We start from the raw sequence: 22,644 nt of genomic DNA on the forward strand, positions 1-22,644 counted from the left end.
CAAGGGGCAGGTGGGAGTGTTGGTGGTATAGAGGGGAATTTTCATATCATTAATGTCTCTATTCATCCTGCACCCCTTGTTTGGTTGGCATTAAGTGCCTATGTGAGTATCATCCTTTCTCAGTTACTTGTAATTAGCGTTTCTGGGAATTTCTTCAGTGATTCTCCATTGGAGTTTGTGGCTTTCCATTAAACTTTAACTATTTAATGACTAGTTCTCCTTAGAAATAATCAAATCATCCTTTGTTCATGGTTAAATATTTATTTTCAAACGATTGCAATCTTTTGGGAGAGAAATAATGCCTTGTGGCACTTGTTTAGTCGCTAAGTCGTGTCTGACTCTTTGTGACCCTATGAACTGTATCCCACCAGGCTCCTCTGTCTATGGGATTTTCCAGGCAAGAATACTGGAGTGGGTTGCCATTCCCTTCTCCAGTGGATCTTTTAACGCAGGCCTTGAACCTGTGTCTCCTGCTTGGCATATGGATTCTTTACCACCAAGCCCCTGGGAAGCCTGTGGCATTTACTACTACCTTTTAAATCAGCTCCTCAGATTTTCTTGTCACTATTTATTGCAGTGGCCAGGTGCCCACCCAGTGTGATGTCAGCAGAGTTTATTGCCATTGTTAGGCATTTGTAAATATAATCATTCATATGATCATTAATGTGGTGTTACTATTTATCATATAGTAGATCCTGAAATGGTAACAAGTCACATATATCCTGTATTTCACTACCCATGAAAAACCTTGGTGGTGTTGATAATACTGCTGCTTTTTATGGCGAATGAGTGCTTATTATATATGAAGTACTGTTCAAAAGGCTTTCTGTGTTCTAATTTGATCCTTCACAAATTCAGATTCTTATTATCCCTATTTGACTAATGAGGAATCTTGAAGCACATGCAGATTGAGTAACTTAATCAAGATGACATGGCTCTGCAGGGTGGTATCACAGTTCTAACAGAGATTAGATTTCTTAGAGCATGCTCTACCTTTTAGATTAGAATTCAAGAAAACATGGCTCTAGTCTCATCTTTGTTTTGGGCATTAATGAATGCTATAATATTTACTAAATAGATGAGGCATCTGGGTCCCAGGGATTTAGTGGTGAAGGAGAATTCAAGTCCTAGTGTGGGGGGGGGGTGGTTTCTCTTGTTTATCTTAGACACATTGCTCTCACCTGAGAATACTGTTAAGTTTCAGGATATCTTATTAGCCTAGTCTCTGTTTCATAAGTCAGTTACTAATGAGTAAATATAACTTAACATCTTTAAATTAGTGCCTGAAAGGTGGCAATTAGTCGCAATACACTGTTTAGCTTTTTGTTTCCAAAGCATAGAACGTGAATAAAAAAACTTCTTGAAAGTTTATTCATGATAAAATTTCTTTGAAATAAAACATTTATATTTAGTGTGAGAAATAATTGGTAAGAGAACAGTTGACCATAATAGAACTTGTTACAGTCATTCCTTTCCTGCTGACAGATACATGTTACCTTCAGATGAAACCAGCAAAGTTTATTGTTTGGAATAAAAAAATGAGCAGGGCTCTAATATAAAGAATCCTGAAATTAAGCAGAAGCAGTCATTATTTTGTAAAGAGGTAATTTAAGTGGCAACAAAGGTCCATCTAGTCAAGGCTATGGTTTTTCCAGTAGTCATATATGGATATGACAGTTGGACTATAAGGAAAGCTGAGCATCAGAGAATTGATGCTTTTGAATTGTGGTGTTAGAGAAGGCTCTTGAGAGTCCCTTGGACTATAAGGAGATCCAACCAGTCCATCCTAAAGGAGATCAGTTCTGGGTGTTCATTGGAAGGGCTGATGTTGAAGCTGAAACTCCAATACTTTGGCCACCTGATGCGAAGAGCTGACTCATTTGAAAAGACCCTGATGCTGGGAAAGACTGAGGGCAGGAGGAGAAGGGGACGACAGAGGATGAGATGGTTGGATGGCATCACCGACTCAATGGACATGAGTTTGGGTAAACTCCGGGAGTGGGTGATGGACAGGGAGGCCTGGCGTGCTGCAGTCCATGGGGTCGCAAAGAGTAGGACATGACTGAGCGACTGAACTGAACTGAATTTGTTTATCATGTACTTCATTTTTTTTTAAAATTGGGGATGGTGCATTTAAATTTACAGTCTTCCCTAGCAAAGTGGAAACAATAGAAGAAAAAGATGAAATAAAGTGTATGTAAATGTTGTTTTGTGGTTATAGAACTGAGATTCAAATCAGTTTTGCACCTAACAAAGCTTTGTATAGCTTTCTGGAAGGAACAACTGTGTTTTCTAGTTTTTTTTTTTTTTTAACCATGTTTTCACCTAATCCACTTAGTGATCAGTTTACAGGGCTAATATTTTTGTTTTAAACAGAATTAATAAAAAGCTTTTCTCTAAATTATTAAGCATTCTGTTTTCTTTGTGAAAGAATAAGCTAAAAGTTGGGCATTTTAAAGATGCTAATGATAGAACTGATCAATCATTTAGAACTGTAAAGAATGGTCGGGTTTAGGGAAATACATATTCTGAAATCTCCCCACCCACCCATAAGTATAACATGACATGTTAAATTCTCTGATTGTAGATGTATACAATCACCAGTATAGATTTTGCCCTTTCATGAGGATAATAATCTGTATCAAGAAAGTATTCTTGCTCTCAGATCACAGAACCCATGTAAATATACCTCCTCGATGTATGTGTAATCTTTTTTATTGCTCTTTTTCCAATTTTGAATTTTTGTGATGCTCATGAGATCACTCTAAAAACAGTCTTTGTGGTGTCAGTTAATTCATTTGACATTATTTTATAGTCTGCTAAATGTCAGGCATCATTTTAGGCTTGAGGATGTGGCAATAGACAAAACAAGGAAAAATGCTGCCTTTTAGGAATTTATATTCTAACTGGGGAAAAACCCTATGTCTTTCTTAAATGTTATTTGATTTATGGTAAGGAACTTAGTGTTTTTATGGCAAGCATCTTAAACTCCTAAAATTTGTCCAAAAATAATTTGCTTTGTATATGCATCCTGGAAGAAAATCAAAGCACAGAAAGGTTTCTGTTTTTATGTAACTGTTGAGGATCAAGCCTAAGATGAAGCCATATTTGGTAGGAGTTAGTTTCCTGATCCTACTGGTGATGAGATTGGTTTTGTATCTCAGTTTAAGTGTGTCCTTTAAATATGCCTATAGAAGGTCCTACTGGGGTGTCTGAATTAAAATATGAGAAGGTTCATGTTGCCTCTGCTCGCGCACAGTCTGGTGCCTCTGTCTCACTTGGCGGCCATCTACTAGCTGGGAGGGTAAGCTCTGGATTCTGTCAGGTTGTGTTTAAATCTGTGGCTTTATCATTTATTGAATTTATGAGGAGAGACAAGTAGCTTGGGCCTCAGGTTTCTCATTATAGTATAAGGAGGATAATACCACTCCAGTGCTGCTGCTGCTGCTAAGTCGCTTCAGTCTGACTCTGTGCGACCCCATAGATGGCAGCCCACCAGGCTCCCCTGTCCCTGGGATTCTCCAGGCAAGAACACTGGAGTGGGTTGGCATTTCCTTCTCCAGTGCATGAAAGTAAAAAGTGAAAGGGAAGTCGCTCAGTCGTATCCGACTCTTAGCGACCCCACGGACTGCAGCCCACCAGGCTCCTCCATCCATGGGATTTTCCAGGCAAGAGTACTGGAGTGGGGTGCCATTGCCTAGGTAGGACCAAGTTAGGTATTGCATATTAAAAGCAGTTTATTGTGTCTGGTCCATAGTGGGAAATCAATAAATATGAAAGGTTATGCTATTGCTGGCCATTCCTAATATATTATTGTTAGTGTTCCTACCATTATATTAGTGGTGATCACATTTAGCAACACATAGAAACATTTAGTTGTGCTGTGCCCTGAAAATGGAGCAAAAATGCTTCATCAACCTAAGGCTCTTTAGGCCTGCTTTTTGGAGTGAGTCTCAGAGCAGAACCTGTCTTTAATGTGTGATTTGATAAAAATAGGCATGTTTTCTTACCCATTTCAGTTTATTGAAGGTTGACAAAGTCTTACAATTTTCTAGTCTTTTTACCAAATTTTGTAGTCTTTTTACCAAACATTTGCCAAATATATGTTACTTTGCTCAGAGCCCCACACCATTACTGATCATTTTAGTAGTAATCCTTATATGTAATATGTATTTTATAGAGAAAATGCAAATCTCAACTTATGATAAATATTTATCAGTCTTTTGGAAAACATTTTGTGTAGCTTATGGAACCATGTCTGCTGTAATTAGAAAAGGCGGTTATAGTTTGCTGAATTAATTTTTTCCTTGTTCCTCAATTCATTGCTACAATTTATTCTTATCTTGGAAGAGTGAGCATTATTATCATTGTTGTATCCAAATGTTTTCTTTTCTACCTATTCAGTGATCTGTGATAAAGTATTAGTTACTGATGTGGAAGGAAATAAAATAGTTTTTTACTTGGTGACAAATGAAATACTGGGATTTTGGTATCTATTGTAATTAATCCTCTATACGACTGAAATTTAAAACCATGAAGTCACATGCCTTCAGAAATGTATTTTTGGTTTGCTAAGACATTGCATGCTAGCTAAAAAGTGGGTAAAATTCTGTTTTAAAAACAATATAATGAATTTCTTATGTATATCTAACAGGGAACTTTGACTTCAGAAAATTTGCAACAACAATAACTTCAGTAGTCGTGTCTGACTCTTTGTGACCCATGGAGTGTACAGTTTACGGAATTTTCCAGGCCAGAATACTAGAGTGGGTAGCCTATCCCTTCCCCAGGGGATTTTCCCAACCCAGCGATTGAACCTGGGTCTTCTGCACTGCAGGCAGACTCTTTACCATTTGAGCCACCAGGGAAGCCCATAGATGCTGCTGCTGCTGCTACTGCTAAGTCGCTTTAGTTGTGTCCGACTCTGTGCGACCCCATAGACGGCAGCCCACCAGGCTCCCCCGTCCCTGGGATTCTCCAGGCAAGAACACTGGAGTGGGTGCTATAGATAGATAAATCAACCCTGCTGATTTCCAGGTCTTCACAGCTTCTCTGTTCCTTGTAACCCCCCAGCAGTTTCCTGCTGCTATCAACATAAAGACTACGTACCTTTTCCCCAAATGCTTATGAAGTATTTTTTGTGTAAGACCTGTTCCATAGCTTAGGAAGATAAGAAACTACAAAACATAACCTCATACTATGCAAAAGTGCAGTCCTTTCTCGGAGGCTATGATAAATTTTAGGAAAGTACTACCATTGATACTCAAATATGAGATAAGATGTTTTATTGAACTATAAAAGCAAGGTGATTGAAATTTGTTTTTAGAATTTTTGTCTTCATTCTTAGTTCAGGATGTTTGTGTTGTTTTCATAGATTTATGGACTATTAGAGCTAAAAGTTACTTTAGTGGTTGGAAGTGCTTCACTTTAGAAAGTCATGTGCCAAGTACTGTACAGCTGGTTAAAAGATGGGTGGGTTTATGCTTTCCTTGTCTCTTCCCTCATAGCGCTTTGCTCTGCTGTCTTACTTTACTATCATTGCTTCATTCTTCCTTTTTAATTTATTCTTAACACCGTGTAATCAGGACTTGTCTTTGCCTCTTATATTTTCCTTCTGTCATTTATTGGTGATATTTTTAACCTGCAGAATTATTTCTTCACTCTGATTATTAGCTGTGTTCTCTTAGCCTGGTCCCTGGTAGCTCAGCTGGTAAAGAATCTGCCCGCATTGGGGAGACCTGGGTTCAATCCCTGGGTTGGGAAGATCCCCTGGAGAAGGGAAAAGCTACTCACTCAGTATTCTGGCCTGGAGAATTTCATGGACTGTATAGTCCGTGGGGTTGCAAAGAGTCAGACATGACTGAGTGACTTTCACTTCACTTCTGGCTGTTAGGCTGTCCAATATAGGCACCACCAGCCACATGTAGCTATTTAAATTTTAAATAAAATTAATTAAAAAGTGTTAAAAGTTGCTTGGCATCAGTGTCACATTTCAAATGATTGACATGAATATATGTAGCTTAGCAGTTACTGTATTGGATAACCCAGTTAGAGAGCAGTTCTGTGATCACAGGAAGTCAGGTTGTACACTTTTTTGAGAGCAGGGGACCATTTATGTTAGCATTAAAAACATAAAATATGGACTTTTGATAAATATTTTAGAATGTTTGAGTGAATTCAGCCATACCACCTTTAGTTTCTTGTTAACTTTTTTGTTTTGAATTTTCCTTTTCTTTTTGAACCATTTTACTAACAAAGAGAAATCAGCAGTTTTGTATTTTTTATTTGCCTATTGTATATGATATGTCATATACTACTTAAGATACCATAAGAAGAAGTCTTGGAGGTTAAGGTTATAGGATTGATTACTTTTGTATTATGTTCCTTGTGTTTCCAGTGACTGAGGTAATGTGTCTTTTAAATGTATGTGCTTTTTTTTTGAAATGTTAAGTTATGACGGTGATTCCTTGGTGATCGTTCCTTGGCATGAACATAAGCACCGAGATGAAGACTGGTGTGAGGAGCTGGAGTGCAGGTAAGAACGAGCCAGGGGGAGAGCTCTTCATGTCCTTGTAGGATGGATGAATAGCAGGCCCAGTGCAGGTGGTGTGTGGTGGTTTATTGGATGGTGGTCCCTGCTTGAGAGTTTTAGGGACGTTTTTTAACAGCTTGACTTTACTCAAGGTATGTTAAAAAATTTAATGAAAAAATATTGAATGGCTACCAAGGAGTTATTCTACAAGTGGTCCTTATGTAACAACTCTTCTCATTCTGAGGTATTCCTTTTCAGTCTTTGACATATACTGGTGTGTTTTTCATAGCTGTTATTGTGGTATGTGTGCAGTTTTGTTCTTGATTCAGTTTTAATGTTCACTTTTATAAGACTTTACCATGGAAAGCCTCAGAACATTGAGGCATCAAGTTCTATAGAAGTGGGTGGGCGATGAGGTGTAGGACTGAAAGCCCGTACAAGGGGCATTTGAATCCCTTTATTGCCTTACTCTTCAAAGTCAGATAAATGCTCATTGCTCATTTTTACATTTGATATGTGTCATCTTATATTTTTACATTTTTTTAAACTATGTGTATGAACTATCTGATAAATGATAAATAAAAGCCCTAAGCAGTAGTGGGATCATTGCAAGTGAAATTTGGGACTTTCTTCATGTTGGCACTAATGTTGGCAGTCCCCCTTCATTCTGTATCTTTTGCTGTTGATATCTAAGTGCATAGCATATCTAACTCCTAGTTAACCTTTTTCACTCGGATGAGTTTGGTTATAATAGCAATTGAATGCCCTGTGTTTTTGCTGTTACGTGCTTTTAAATTTTTAAAAGATTTTTTGATAAAGTTCTGTGTAGTTGCAAATAGATTAAAAGTTTAAGATTTTCTGCAAATTTTGTTAAAAAAAACAACCATACTCCTTTGTTCCCCCTTTTTTTTATATCCTGCTCTCCTGAAGCAACTACTCTGAATTGTTTTTAAAGGAATGTTCTATTATTTACTCCAGCCTCTGAATATTAGAATTGTATAGCTACTTTTTGATGTTTTTAGTCCTGGCCATTATCTGTGGACTTGCTTCAGTGGAAGATAGTGGTTTTGTTTCTTTTGCTCCATATACTCTTTTCCTTTTTGAGCATTTACGTGACCCCCCCACTCCCCTTTTATCTTTTACTGTCATTTCAGTGTAATTTCAGGAAAGAGTGGCGCTTAATGCATGGTATGTATCAGCCATATTTAACTAGAAATCCACAGTTAGCATGGGTAATGAGAGATTGAAGATGGAGATAAGTTGAAAAAGGTGGGAGATTGATGCCAGTGGATATAGTAGGAGGGAAGATGTGTGGTCCTCACTTTAAGACGGTGCTTTTTGAGGAGAGCCCTGTTCCAGTCATGTGATGCTTCCCAGTTCTCCTTAGCCTGTGCCTTTTTATGATTCTGAGAAGGAGATAAGAAGGAATAAGGGCATTTCTTCTCAGACAACAGTAAGCTAAATTGTAAGCTAAACTTGCTGTGCCTGGACTCTTAAAACTGTAAAAATGAAAAGCTAGGAAAAGGCTGACAGAAGAGATGTTTTTGAAGCTGATACACATTTGCAGGACATTTCTTTTTTAATTCATCTATTTTATTGCCTTTCCCCTACCCCCTAACCATTTCTCCCACCTTGCATCTTCCACCTCTGGTGATTATGTCTGGCGATTCTCTGTATCTGCAAGTGAGGTTATGGGATGCCTTGTGGCTTTTTCATTTACAGTTGCCCCTTGAACAACAAAGGCGTTAGTGGGGCCTGACACTCTGTGAAGTCAAAGGTTTGCCTATGATTTACAATCCATCTTCCCTCCATACCCGAGGTTGCCCATCCATGGATTCAGCCACCCGTGGGTGGCGTAGTACTGTAGTATTTACTGTTGGGAAAAAACCTGTATGTAAGTGGACCCACACCGTTCAAACTCCTGTCGCTCAAGGATCTACTGTAATTCTGTCCTCTGCTCGATTCAAGAATACTGAAGGAAGAAAAACGTGCCGTTTCTGTATTCATGAAGTGCATCATCTAGCAGGAAAGATGCTGCTGCAATAAATTACTAATGTGATGAGTGTTATGAAAGTGAAGTACAAGGGCCACTGGGAGACCTACACTTGGTGGAGGTCAAGGAGGGTTTTCCACAGAAAGTGATGTGAAATCTGAGATTCGAAGGATGGATAAGATTTAGCTCAGTGGACGGTGAGTTTGGCTTATGAGTGAAGGGAGTGTTTTAAGAGAGGGAAGAACATTTGGGAGGCTCAAGGCAAGGGCCCCTTTAAGGACTGAAAATAAGACCTGTATTGTTGAAGTGTACAGGACAGAAGTGACACTGGCACCGAGGTGAGGCTAGAATATTTTAAGGCAGATGACTGGCTACAAATAGTCATGAGGACGATAGAATCATGTTTCTCTTTTAAAAAGATAACTATTTCTTCGAGATAGCGTGAATTCAGTTTTGACCTTGTTGCATTTGAAATGCCTAAGAGCAATTAGAAGGGCAGTTTTGGTGCTTTCAAGTGAAGTCTGGGTTAGGGGTGAAAATATGGTGGTGAATTTATATTGCAGAGTCTACCAGGAGACCTAGTGAGAAGACAGGAGAGCTGGAGAATTTGGAAGAGGTAGTATTTAACAGTCGGCTCTGGGAGGAGAGTCGAGCAAAGATGACTGTGAAAAGGAGCAGCCAGAAAGATGGGACGTGCATGACTTGACAGTATGGCATAACGGCAGGCATGCTGGAAGGGAAGACAAGCATGTTTCTAGGAGGAGAAAATGTTCAAGTTCACAGTGCTGAGAGGGCAGTAAGTTAAGGACTGAAAACAAAATATCAAAGGAACTCTTAAGTTGCTTGTGGGTATTTTTCCTCTGAAATGGGAAGATTTCAGAAGATTGGGTGTGACTTTTATGCTTCAGAGATGAGGAGAAATCACAGGTCAGATGTTAACAAAAGTTGTGAAACTAGTTAAATGACTACCCAGTTTTAACTACAGTAGGTTGTCTAAGGCATGTGGATAAAACACCCAAATATTTGTGAGCTTTGGGTATGGTCAGATACTAGAACAGCTAATAATTCCAATGAAAAGAATACCTAAGTAAATAAAAGTTAAACACCTGCTCTGTGCCAGACAATATTCTCTGCATATTTTATTTATATTAATTTGAAAATTCTTGCATAGTGTTATTCCCCACTTTTGATATGAATAAAATGAATCTTAGACTAGTTTTAACTAATTTTTGCAAGATTTCACAGCTTTCAGTAATAGAACTGCATTTCAGTGCTGACTCCAAAACACATTCCCTTATGTTAGTAATAATTATACCACTTGTTATTTACTGACTTACTTTAGGGACTTCCCTGGTGGCTCAGTGGTAAAGAATCTGCCTGCAATGCGGGAGACCTTGGTTTGATCCCTGTGTCAGAAAGATCCCCTGGATAAGGGAATGGCAACTCACCCCAGACTTACTTTAGATGAATGAATATCCCTAATGGAACATGGTCTTTCCCTCTATTTATATCTGAAATATCTTAGTTTGAGTTGTTATTTTTTTCTTTTTTAGTTCTTAACCATTGAAGGGAATTGGCCAGCATCATCCTCGTAAAAACGCCTCATAATTCGTGATCCCTGTGATGTTCTCCCTGTGTACCTTCCTTTAATGTTGTTTCTTTTCCCCTCCTGTTGGCAGGTAGTATAGAGTAGTTCCTAATTTTTGCAAATATCAGTGCATTACTATGTTTCTGATACCTACTAAAGTTATATTAGCATCATAAATAAGGCATATTTCTTATTTTTATGAAGTTGGGAAACAAGGCCTCTTAATTTACATTTGGCTCAGAATCACCTTGGGGCGTCTTTACTAAGCTAGGTCTGGCTGGCCATCACAGTCATTGCAATTTAGCTGGCCTGTGGCAGGTGCACCGCCATGTACATTTTAAAGCTACCCGGGGTGAGTCTGATTTTATTTAATACTTGATTGATTGGGGGCATAATTTTTTTTTTTTGATTTACTGTCTATTCTGATTTTTTTTTTTAATTGGGAGAACTAATAGGAAACTAAAGCATTCCGCAAATTTCTCATTTATCTTGTGTACCCGTGCATATAGGAAAACACACACAAACACACCCTCCCACAAGTGTGTCCATCCATCCATCCATCCATCCATCCTGCCAGTCTCAGTAACTGCTCTCTCCCTATCTCTGTCTCCCTCTCTTTCTCTCTCATAAACTCATTTTCCCCAGCATTTCAGCCAGTTATTAGTTGTTTTTTCTGTGCTCTGCAGAATGGTGGTTGAGCCGAGTCTTCCGGATGAAAGTGAGTTCCTATACACCGCACAGCCCGAGCTGCTGCGGTACCGGAGCTCCCAGCTGGCAGTGGAGGAGGTGATGGACTGGTACCGGAGCAGAGCGGAGGAAATAGAACATTACGCCCGGCAGGTGAGGCTGCAGTGCTGTGTCAGATGCTCAGCATTCAGTGTGTGTTCTGGCTGCAAATAGCAGAAGAGTTGTTCAAAAATCTTTCTTTATAAAGTATAAGCTGCAAAGTATGTACACAGTGTTACAGATTTTCCATGTATGCTTGAATAGGCTTCATAACATTTTAATTTAAAAGATTTTTTATCAACATTGAAATGCTTGATTAGTCCCCTGTCACGTTGCAGAAATGTAGTTGATGATGACTTTGCTTTTCAGGAACCCTGTTTGAACTTTTGTTTCTAATGCTTCTCTGAAATCCAAGACATAATTTCTCTCAGTTTCCCATGAAGCTGAGATGTGTCCCAGCTTCATCAGAGAGGGGTGTGAAAGAGACAGATGAGGGTTGTACCAAAGCTTGTGAGTTTGTGAAGGTTGTTCAGTCGTGTCTGACTCGTCGCGACCCCTGGACTGTGGCCTACCAAGCTCCTCTGTTCATGGAATTCTCCAGGCCAGAATACTGGAGTGGGTAGCTGTTCCCTTCTCCAGGGGAATCTTCCCAGCCCAGGGATTAAACCCAGGTCTCCCTCATTGCTGGCGGATTCTTTAACTACTGAGCCACTAGCGAAGTACCGAAGCTTAGGAGATCTAAAAGAGAATCTCTTCCACTGATAGACCGGGTGACTCTGGATCTGCTTGCTGCCTACTTTTCCAGTACCTTGGTTTTTTTTTAGGGGCTTAGGTCTTACTAGACTCAGTGATAACAAATAAAATCATCCAGGAGAGACCATTAAAAATTCCACTAATTGAATTCTCTGCAAATGGAAGCAAAAGTTGTCTTCATCCTGGTGGATAGAAGTTGACAGTTCGGAGCCTCTTGAAATCTCATCCAGAGTCTGGCCAGTGGCTGTCTTTTTCATTCTACTTGTAGTCTTGGCTTTGGACCTCCTGTCCTAACATCAGGTTTTCATTTGAAGGACCATTCCAGAAGGTCTGAAGAGCAGTTGTACTGTAGGAAGGAAGAAACCCCTTCGTTTAAACTTCTAGCCAGTGTATCTGGCATGGCCCTGTGTCTCCATTTGATAGCCTTCTTGAATTTCTGCTTAGTCTAATTCCTGTTTTTTTTTTTTTTTTTTTTTTTTTAATTTTATTTAATTCCTGTTTTTTTAGTATTCATAGAATTGAAGATGAATTATTTTGGAGCTGATGGGATTATTATAGATCCAGCTTTTTCGAGGGTGGCCAAAAATATATATGATTGACTTTTTCAGGTTTTTGGAAGACTACTGAGGACATTTGAAAACGTTTAGACTTCTAAGATACCAGAATGAAAAGAATCTCGGGAGGGGTTCTGGTCTGATTTTCTATGTTATAGGTGGACAAACTGAGATTCACAGAGGAGAAAGTGAACTACTTGCTCAGGGACGTACAGTAGCAGAACCAGACGGAATCCAGGTCTCTGCACAATCTTTCTTACGAAGTCCATATAAAAATGGACAGTTGCACAGATCTTAATGACTGAAAGCAAGATAAATTAACCTAAAAAAGTGGTTCTCAATTCTCAGATCCATAGTATTTTTTTTCTGTAGCAACTATTTTGTAATACTTCCTTATTATCCTGATGTGAGAATCATGGACATATCTCATTTACATAAACAGTCTCCAAAAAATTAACACAGTGACTTAACGGTGATAAATAAAATCTATAAATGCTTCATCATGAATACACTAAAAAAGAGACTAAAGTCCGTGAGAAATCACTTTGAGCAAGACAGCTGACATTTGCCGATAGATTGAGGGGTATTGCTGAATTAAACATCACGAATGGAATGTGATCAACGCATGGTAAATTTTTTTTTTTTTCAGGATATTTGAGAAGGTAGGCAGGAATTAGGGCAAGGTAGTTGTGTAGGACTTCCCTCTACACGGTGGGATGTCTGGCATCCTGGCTTCCACCCACCAAGTTCCACTAACACTTAGGAAAGGCAGAATTGCCTCTCGCTTGATAACTTAGTACTGTCCCCCTGGTGGACAGTATTGCTCCCATTAAAAACTGTAGTCTTAGACCAATATCCTGCGTCTGTAAATGACCAGATGCAGGGTATTGGTAGGGGTCAGGATATTCATAGGGGTCAGGGTAAGCAAAGGCCTTATTACTTTGCTGATTCAGGAGAAACTCAACCTGGTAATAATTGATGAAAGTTATCAAGTGAGTTGAAAAGGTGCAATTTTTGTAGTTTGTATAGGCAAATGTAGGTTGTATACCATGTAGATAGATCCCTTTTAAGAACAAAGTCATCATTTGATTTACATTTACAGGAATTTATAAATACCTATAGTTGACTATTGTCTCTGGCTTACGAGGAAAGGGATCTTGTTTGAACCAGTTTTGTTGGAGCATTTTGTGGTTTTTAGCTGAACTTCTAGATGTAACACGTATTTTTTACCTTTTTGAAAGTGGTCATTGTTTCATGCTCACCTCATGAAAGTGAGCATGAGGTGATACCTCACTGTGGTTTTGATTCGCTTTTGCCTAATTTTAATGATTTTCAACATCTTTTCACATGCCTGTTGAGCGTCTGTATGTCTTCTTTGGAAAATGTCTGTTCAGCTCCTATGCCTGTTTTTTAATCGTGTTTTTGTTTTTTTTGTGTTGATTTGTATGAGTTCTTTATATATTTTGGATATTAACCCTTTATCAGAAATATGATTTGCAAATATCTTCTCCCATTTGGTAGGTTGTCTTTTCATTTTGCTGATGGTTCCCTTTGCTTGCAGAGCTCTTTAGTTTTGATATAGTTCCACTAATTTGTTTTTTTCTCTTGTTTCCCTTGCCTGAGGATAGATCCAGAAAGATTTTGCTAGACTGATACCAAAGAATGTTCTGCCTCTGTTTTCTTCTAAAGGTCTTAGAGTTTCAGGTCTTACATTCAAGTCTTTAATCCATTTTGAGTTGATTTTTTTGTATGAAATAATAGTCTTACTTTCATTCTTTTTCATGTGGTTGTCCAGTTTTCCTAACACCATTTATTAAAGAGACTGTCCTCTCTTCATTGTATGTTCTTTGCTCCTTTGCCATAAATTAATTGTTCATGTATATGTGGGTTTATTTCTAGACTCTCAGTTCTGTTTTATTGATTTGTATGTCTGTTTTTCTGCCAATACCAATTTTAGTGTTTAATGACTGAAATTAGTGTTGCAAAATATTTATTCAGGGGTTTAAAAAATAGCACTAACAAAGGAAAAGACCTATACTGGAATGCAAAATGAATTATTTTTTACACTTCTTTATTTGGTTGTTTTATTAATAATTTATTTTTTAGAGATGTTTTTGATTTATAGAAAAATTGAGTAGAAAGTACAGAGTTGCCATATACTCCCCTCATCCCCCCACCTATTCACTAGTTATCTCTGTTACTAACGTCTTTCATTTGAGTGATATGTTACAATTGATGAATCAAGATGTCTTAGTGGGCAGGTGGATAAATACAGTGGTACATCCACACAGTGAAATATTACTCAGCTCTAAAAGAGAGGTGAGCAATCAAGTCATGAAAAGCAGTGGAGAAACCTAAAATGCATATTATGAGTTAAAGAAGCCAGTCTGAAAAGGCTGCATACTGTTTGATACCGGTTGTGTGACATTCTGGGAAGGGCAAAATGATGGAGGCAGTAAAAAGTTCAGAGCTTGCCAGAGGTTGGTGGCAGAGGGATGAATAGACAAAACACAGAAGATTTTCAAGGCAGTGAAAATACTCTCTATGTTACCATAATGATGGGTACCTGTCATAGATTTGTCTGAATCCACAGAAAGGAAACACCAAGGGTGAACCCTCATGTAAACGGTGAGCACTGAGTGATAATGGTGTGTGAGTATAGGTTCATTGACTGTTACAAAGGCGCTTCCATGGTGGGGAATATTGGTGATGCAGGAGGCTGCGTATGTGTGAGGGCAGGGTTAATGTGGGCTGTCTCTCTACTTCCTGCTCATTTTTGCTGTCAACCTACAACTGCTCTAAAACATGAAGTCTGTTAAAAACAAAAGCGGAAAAAAAAATTGCAGTTTCTGAAATATAAAATTTTGAAGTCTAATTATAATTTCTAGACCTCTTGATTTCTGTTTTAGTGATTAAGAATAATTACAAAGAGAAGAAAGTGATTTGGTGATGCTTTAGTTGGCTGTATAGTTTCTTTCATCCTTTTAGTTATTTAGAAACGCTCATAATTGAGATACTGTTCTTTAGCTTTGTTTTATGTATTGATGTTTCATGTGGTTTGTGCTATAATCGAAGTGGTATCTGACATAGTTATATCTTTTTCATTTTTAGAGATATAATTGATGTAGGACTACTTCTTCCTTTCTGCCTATTTGGCTTTTGAAAACTTGTTTGTTGGTTTACGAAAATGTGTACATTTAGTGCTGACATTTATCCAGTAAGGGCTTGGGGTATGTGGTATAATTATGTAAGTTGTAGTAGATCCTGCTTTAAGGTGTCAGTAATTTGATTTTCAAACATTTTTACTTTGGTAAGTATTTTGGAAAGCAACCAATTCAGAGTTGATATTAGAAACCCAGATCGGAATCACAAAATGGGTTAGTTTCAGATTGCTGATGTGCTGCATGTTCAAGCATGTCAAAGTTGTGCTTGAACAAAGTTGTATTGTGTGCATCAGGTTTCTTCATACCTTCTGAGACTTTATGAGTTTTTTTTTTTTTTTTTTTTAAATTGGTATACAGGTAGATGTGGCCTTTCTCACATTAAATGTACTTTGTTGGAGTATTGCCAGATCCCTTCTCTTTTGCCTCATGCCTTCTCTACTGGTAGTTTTGCCCCTTAAGTTTGTTTGCACCACTCTTTTCAATTGAACATGCAGTTCTTCTTCTCTTTTTTTAACTTCCTTATCTGTCAACTCCTGAGTCTTAGAAGGGCTTTGGGTGGATCTGTAATACTGCTTGGAGTTTTTTCCCTGTACTGTGATTGTTTCCTCTCCCCACTTTTTGCTCTTTTCTCTCACCAATGCATCCCTCATTATTTTCAGCAATGACTGTGCTTTGTATTTCATGGAGAAAGTTGAGAAATCATTTCCATCTGCCCTACTCTTTCCAGCTTTCTCAGAGGAAGAGGGCCCTCTTCTTTGATTCACTGGAACGTCTTTCCTCCCCTGTCCTCTAGGTTCCACACTCCCCACTCGCTGCTCAGGATTGTACCAGCATTCATCTCTCTCTCTGTCCTCTTATCTTCAACCTCTGGTCTATTACCTACTTTCTCCCCCCGACCTTTTTTGAACATAAAGTTCAGGTCATTACTATTTTGTGTGTATATATTCTTCCTGGCTTCTGTTTTAGCTGTCGTCTTTCTATCACAGCTCGACTCAGACACAGCCACTCTGCTCCTGGTAATCACTTTCTCAGTGTTTGCTCATTTCCCTGGTGTTGGCTGCTCCTGCCACTCCATGGAAATACCATCAGTAAGGCCCCCTGTTAGCCTTTTAATGGCAGATCCCCCTCATTTGTTGTTCAACAGCATTGTCCTTTGACACCACTGCCCCTTTGTCCCTGCATTGTCTTCCCCTTAGGCTTCTGTGATATCATTTCACTCTCTTCTGTGTCTTTGTATGAGCCATTCACAATCCTCTCCTCCATGTGGCTCAGGGTCTTTGACTTGTCCCTTAAATATTGCTGTCCCCTAGGGGCTATTCTTGTCACTAGTGGAGAGTCTTCTGATGCTAGTAATCACTGTTCTCCTAACTAGTTTTCTTATTTTGGTCCAGCCCATTTCTAGTTCATTCATATTTCATTTGTCATTAATTCAATAAACACTTAACTGAATATTCTTTCCAAAGTATAGGCCTGTTTATGACATGCCTCAGTCAAAAATCCTTCGGATTTGCATTTCAAGGTAAACTGCAAACTCCTTAACTTAACAAATGATGTTCTTTTTTATCCGACTCTTCCCAGCTACTCTAGCCTTGTTTTTCACCCCTTCACGTCATACCTTTTCTTTTTTGTTTTTAGTTTATGAAACTGATTGTACGTCCACAACACTCATGCATCTCTCCCTTTCATGCTGTTCTCCTGCCCCTCTTCTTTCTTCACTTACTAATATCCACTGATTCTTTAAAACTCATTTTAAGTGGTCTCTCCTCTGGATGGCCTTATGACTCTCAGGTTGGGCTGCATGCCCTCTTCTTTGAGATCCCAGACACCCTCACTCCACTTCAGTCATTAATTTACCAGATTGTGTTTCCCTATGAGATGGAGATACCTTTGAAAGAAGAGACCTCATCTTGCTCAGTTTTATGTTCCTAACATTTAGAATGGTGCTCAGCTCCTAGTAGGTCCTCAGTAAATGATCATTATCCTAGGAGTAGAGGAGTAATAAGGAGCAGTATAAGGCACTATGGGTTAAGGCAGCATTAGATGATTTTGCTGTCAATGAGCGTATGTCATTTTATAAATCTGATTAGGTGATAGGAGTGGAATTGCTGTATGTTGAGCATCTATAGGAAAATTGTTCTTTGTTTTGCTCTAAGAAGGTCTAAATTGTTGTATAAGTTAGTCATTCATCAAGTATTTATTGAATGTCATATATGGGTGGCATTGTGAAAGAAGAGGTACTGAACAGGAATATGGAAGCAAAATGTTCTTTTGGGGGCAGAATGGTCTAACGAATACAGATTAATTTCACATTATCACGAACTGGTGGTGGTTTACTCACCAAGTTGTGTCTGACTCTTGTGGCTCTATGGACTGTAGCCTGCCAGGCTCCTCTGTACATGGGATTTCCCAGGCAAGAATACTGGAGTGGATTGTCATTTCCTTCTCCAGGGAGACTTCACCCAGTGGTCAAACTTGCATCTCCTGCAGGCAGATTCTTTACCACTGAGCCACCAGGGGAAGCCCATTATCACTTATTGTTAATATCTATGGTCCCCACACCCCACCCCGAGCTTGTTAATGTTTTGAGAACTAAGTAGGCAAATACATGTAAAACAGCTCTGAAAACCGTAATGCTCTATGAATTGAAGATGATTGTCTTTTATTTTTATTTCAGTATTTCTTGCAGATTATTTAATTCTTTTGAGGCAGTTTGGTGCTGGTATATTTTGTAACGAAGTTTTTGTACTAAATAAGAACATTAGTGATAATGTGATTTTATATAAAATGACTGTAAGAGTTAGATTCTATACTGGAGCTTTTACTTTAGAAAATATGTGAAAGAAAGACATAAAACTCAGAGACTTACTGTCTCCTTTCCCTTTTAGGTTGACTGTGCATTGTCGCTTATTCGACTTGGAATGGAGAGGAATATTCCTGGCTTGCTGGTTCTCTGTGATAATTTGGTTACTCTGGAAGCATTGGTTTATGAAGCTGGGTGTGATTTAACCCTAACCTTGAAAGAACTGCAGCAGATGAAAGACATTGAAAAACTAAGATTATTGATGAATAGTGTAGGTTTGATTTTAAAAGCTTCTTTTTTAAGTGTTCCCTGTGTACTTTGATGAATGTGTATCTCAAGGCCAAAAGGTGTAGTAGCTTTCAAACCAGAGAACTTAGTCAATAAAGGAAGGCTTCTTGACTTAAAAAAAAATTAAATTTTATGAATAAATTCCTGAAGGCATCCGAAACCTTTTTGGCTGGTTTTGTACCTTCTTTGCCCTTCATTCATGCTTATCTATGAATGACTGCCCCCCTTGCCCCCCGTCCCCCAGCTAGGCATATTTAAATTAGCTGCCATTCTAGTAACCATGTTTCTAAACCTGTCATTATGCTGGGCTGGGGCTGTGAGGGCCCTCTAGTATGTTCATGGCACTAAGGAGATGAGCTACAGTGCTCTTGCTGTTGGCTCTGCCAGCCCCAGACAGCAGGTGATTCTCCTGCTGCCTCTTGGGTCCTTAGGAGGCATGCACTGGAGTGTCTGTTTGAGAAAGTGTTGACTTCCATTGTTTGTGAGTCTGGTTATCTTTGATCTTTATGACTTGTCTGTTATTACCAGGTGTTAATATTTAACTTGACGTGTGTGTGTTTTGGTGAAATGCCTTTTCAGTGTTCTGAGGACAAGTACGTGGCAAGTGCCTACCAGTGGATGGTTCCCTTTCTTCATCGCTGTGAGAAGCAGTCTCCTGGAGTGGCTAATGAGCTGCTAAAGGAATATTTAGTAACTCTAGCAAGAGGGGACTTAAAGTTACCCCTGAAGATATTTCAGCATTCCAAGCCTGATGTAAGTAGAAATGTCTTCAGAATCTCTGTACATTTTCCCCTTAAGAATTATGTTTTATTTACAAAATTTGTAATACTCGGCTTTGCAAGTAATTTCTTTTCAAACCAGAAGAAGTGGTTGTCATTTTATTCTTTAAAAATGTCTTATAAATGGAGTCCAAAAATATTGTGAAAGTTCATCAAATGATGTTTATCTTGATTGATATACTTGAAGTGTATTGACTTTCTACTACATTGTGGAAAAGGCAGTACCAAAAAGTCTTAATATTAATAGTTGAAAGATAATGAATTCTTACCATAGGCAGGCACTTTTCAAGTATTAACTTATTTAATCTTTATAACAATCCTAGGAGGTAGATATGTTTATTAATATTACAGGAAAAGAAAATCATGATATAGAGTGGTTAGGCTGTTGCCCAAGGTCAGGGTAAGGAGAGGACCTTAGGTTTGAACATAAATTTTCTAATTTCCCAGCTATGTTCTTAACTATTGTGCTTTACTGTAATACCAATAGAAGAAGAAAAGATTTCTGCCCTAGAAGACCTTCAAAATATTTATAAGTTCTTTAGGATCTCATAAGGAGATCTTTTGATTATTCTAAATAACTCTTATATTTGCTTAAGACTGATCTACCTGTCTGTCTGTCTGTGTATCTGTCTTTCTATAGGGTTCAGATACTTGTTCAGATTCACTGGTGGTAAGTTGTTTTCTTAAACGAGGCATACTTTTGCAATATAAATAACCTCTTAATTTAGCCATGAATAAAATATGCTGTTTCAAGGGATTAGTGGCTCCCTTTCCATTGGAGGGACTCAAGCAGAATGGCATAGTCCTTTGAGACACTAACTTTGTAGTGAGAGTTAAAGCCTCAGGTTGTGGTTTGAGCAGAAGCCCTTGAAGGCCTACTCCAGTCCTAAATTCTAACTGGATGTTCTTCTTGTACTGCCTTTGTTAGCAATCTGAAGTCCTCTAAGGTGTATGGTCATAGACCAGTGTAATAAAGACAGAAAGGAAAGCATTGCTTACTTAAGCTCACACAGTTTTAGGTTTCTGGAAGGCCTGTTTGTCAGAAATGTCTCTGTTTATTGATCAAAGGTTTCCGTCTTCTCATAAGCACCTTCCACTTAGTATTCTGATTTTAAGTTTGGGGTGGTGTACTGTGAGCCAAGGGTGGGTTGCTTATGACAGCAGAATGCTATGTGAGAAGCAGGATGGATTGAGTATGAATGTTTTATGAGGAAGAAAAAAGTGACTTTAAATTCTGTCCAGTAATCTTGTTTGTGATCCTTCTTCTTTACAGAGTCTTGTAAATCCTTTGTATATAGTCAGCTTTTTGTTGTTTTTACTTGGCAGTTTAGCATGTGCCTTTTGAATAAAACATATAGCCATTTGTTTTTGTTGGAATTTGTCAACATCAAAGCAGAGAACAATGGTATTTGCTGGGCTCTTCTTTCCAATCTGCTGTCTCTGTTTCTATCAGTGTTATCTTTCTGCAATGCAAATTTGATCATATCACAATCTATGCACAGTCTCTGGTGACCTACCATTTTCTGCAGGGTAAATGTTGGGCTGTGGTAAGTGGTGTAGAAAGTTCTTTGGGGTCTACTTTTAGTCTGCCTCTTCAGCCTCTTTTCCCTCCACGAAGGCACTCGTTTACTCACACTACTCACGTTTTCACTCTGTCAGGTTCTTTCATGCCTTTTTATGTTCTTTGAGGATGTTTCCTCTGCTTGGGTTAATCAAGCCCCTTTCCATCACTTAGAGCTTCCCCAGTGACTCAGACAGTAAAGAATCCGCCTGCAGTGCAGGAGACCTGGGTACAATCCCTGGGACAGGAAGATCACCTGGAGGAGAGCATGGCAACCCTCTTCAGTATTCTTACCTGGAGAATCCCATGGACAGGGGAGCCTGGTGGGCTGTAGTCCATGGGGTCACAAATAGTCAAGCACAACTAAGTAACTAACACTTTCGCTTCTTTTAATTATAAATCCCTACCTATCAGTCAAGATCTGACTGTCATTTATCCAGTGATTCTGATGGAAAATCAGTGTTATGTACAAGTAATTTCCACTCTTGTTTTGCTGTGCCCACCATTCTCATATGGGGATTGCACTATTTCAGGTTTCAAAAAGACTACCATATTTCCAGTTCTCCAGTACTCAAAGGGCGTGATCTTTCGGGGTCCAGAGTAGAAGCACTGGATACTTCCTTGGCCCTTCTCTTTGAACATCCGAGACTGTATCCCAGCAATGGGGATATAGGAGATTGTCTGCTTAACATTGTAAACTCTCAGGGCAGTTTCCTGCTGGGCTTGGACTCACACTCCTTAGGAAGTTGGAAAGTGCCTCTGGGACTGTGCTGTTCAGTATGGTAGCCACTAGCCATGTATGGTTATGTAAATTAAAATGGAAAACTCAGTTACTCAGTCCCACTAGTTTTTTATGCTATTCGCAGTATTTTATAATTACAAACCAAGCTACAATGTCCATATTTATTTTGTGTTGTTGGCATATATGTATCTTCAGGGTATATTCCTACAAGGGGATCCAGGGCTCTAAGGATTGGGTTGTGTTGGTATTACTGCATTTCTTTACAGATAAGTTGTTCCGATTTCCATTTCCACCAGCAGTGTATGAGCATGGCTCTTTCTCCACAACTTTGCAGACAATATGTTGTCATATATAAAACATTTTTTCCACCACAATGGGTGAAAAATGGCATTTCAGTGTTGTTTTAATTTGTGCTTCTCTGAATATGTGTGAATTTGATCATTTTTTCTTGTGCTTGACAGGCATTGTCATTTTTGTGAATTGTCCATTCCTACCTTTTTTCTGTTGCTCAGTCTTTTTTCCAATTTTCATTTGGATTTTAGTCTCTTTGTGCCTTAACTTTTAGAAATTCATGTGTATTGGTGTAATTAGTTATTTTTCTGTGGTTTCTAGTGTGAATATTTCACCTAGTTGGTAGGTTATCTTTTGACTTTGTTTATGGTATATTATGTCATGCAATTTTTTTACAGTTCCCTTTATGTAAAATAGGAATAACACCAGTATTATTTACAGGATTGTTTTGAGGATTTGTGAATTAATGCACATAAGGCACTTAGAAACATTACCTGGCACACAATAGTGCTTCCCTGGTGGTTCAGATGGTAAAGAATCTGCCCACAATGCAGGAGACCTGGGTTCAATCCCTGGGTTGGGGAGATTCCCTGGAGGAGGGCATGACAACTCACTCCTGTATTCTGGCCTGGAGAATTCCATGGACAGAGGAGCCTGGTGGGCTACCTCCATGGGGTCGCAAAGAGTCAGACACGACTGAACGACTAAGCATAGCACAGGCACACAATAAGAAAATGAGAAAAGTTAGCTACTTCGGTTAATTTTTCCTGACGCTTTTATTGTGCCCTGCATTGCCCCTGTTTCACCAGTTTGTCACTTTGCAACCTTAGGTAACTTACTCTTTGTCAAATGTTGATGTCAAATTAATGATCT

At 38.8% G+C, this 22,644-nt stretch overlaps 1 protein-coding gene across 7 annotated transcripts in view; it reads left to right on the top strand.

Annotated features, from left to right (window-relative positions):
• Positions 1–22,644, top strand: part of NBAS (NBAS subunit of NRZ tethering complex) — a 330,504-nt gene that overhangs the window by 119,923 nt on the left and 187,937 nt on the right. For all 7 annotated transcript variants that reach the window (XM_055540893.1, XM_055540896.1, XM_055540894.1 and 4 more), the window contains 4 exons: positions 6,452–6,535; positions 10,800–10,953; positions 18,196–18,381; positions 18,978–19,151. In XM_055540893.1, the coding sequence (XP_055396868.1) occupies positions 6,452–6,535; positions 10,800–10,953; positions 18,196–18,381; positions 18,978–19,151 (598 nt within the window). The remainder of the gene's footprint in view (positions 1–6,451; positions 6,536–10,799; positions 10,954–18,195; positions 18,382–18,977; positions 19,152–22,644) is intronic.

This window comes from Bubalus kerabau, chromosome 11 (assembly GCF_029407905.1).
Source record: "Bubalus kerabau isolate K-KA32 ecotype Philippines breed swamp buffalo chromosome 11, PCC_UOA_SB_1v2, whole genome shotgun sequence".
NCBI classification, from domain to species: Eukaryota; Metazoa; Chordata; class Mammalia; order Artiodactyla; family Bovidae; genus Bubalus; species Bubalus kerabau.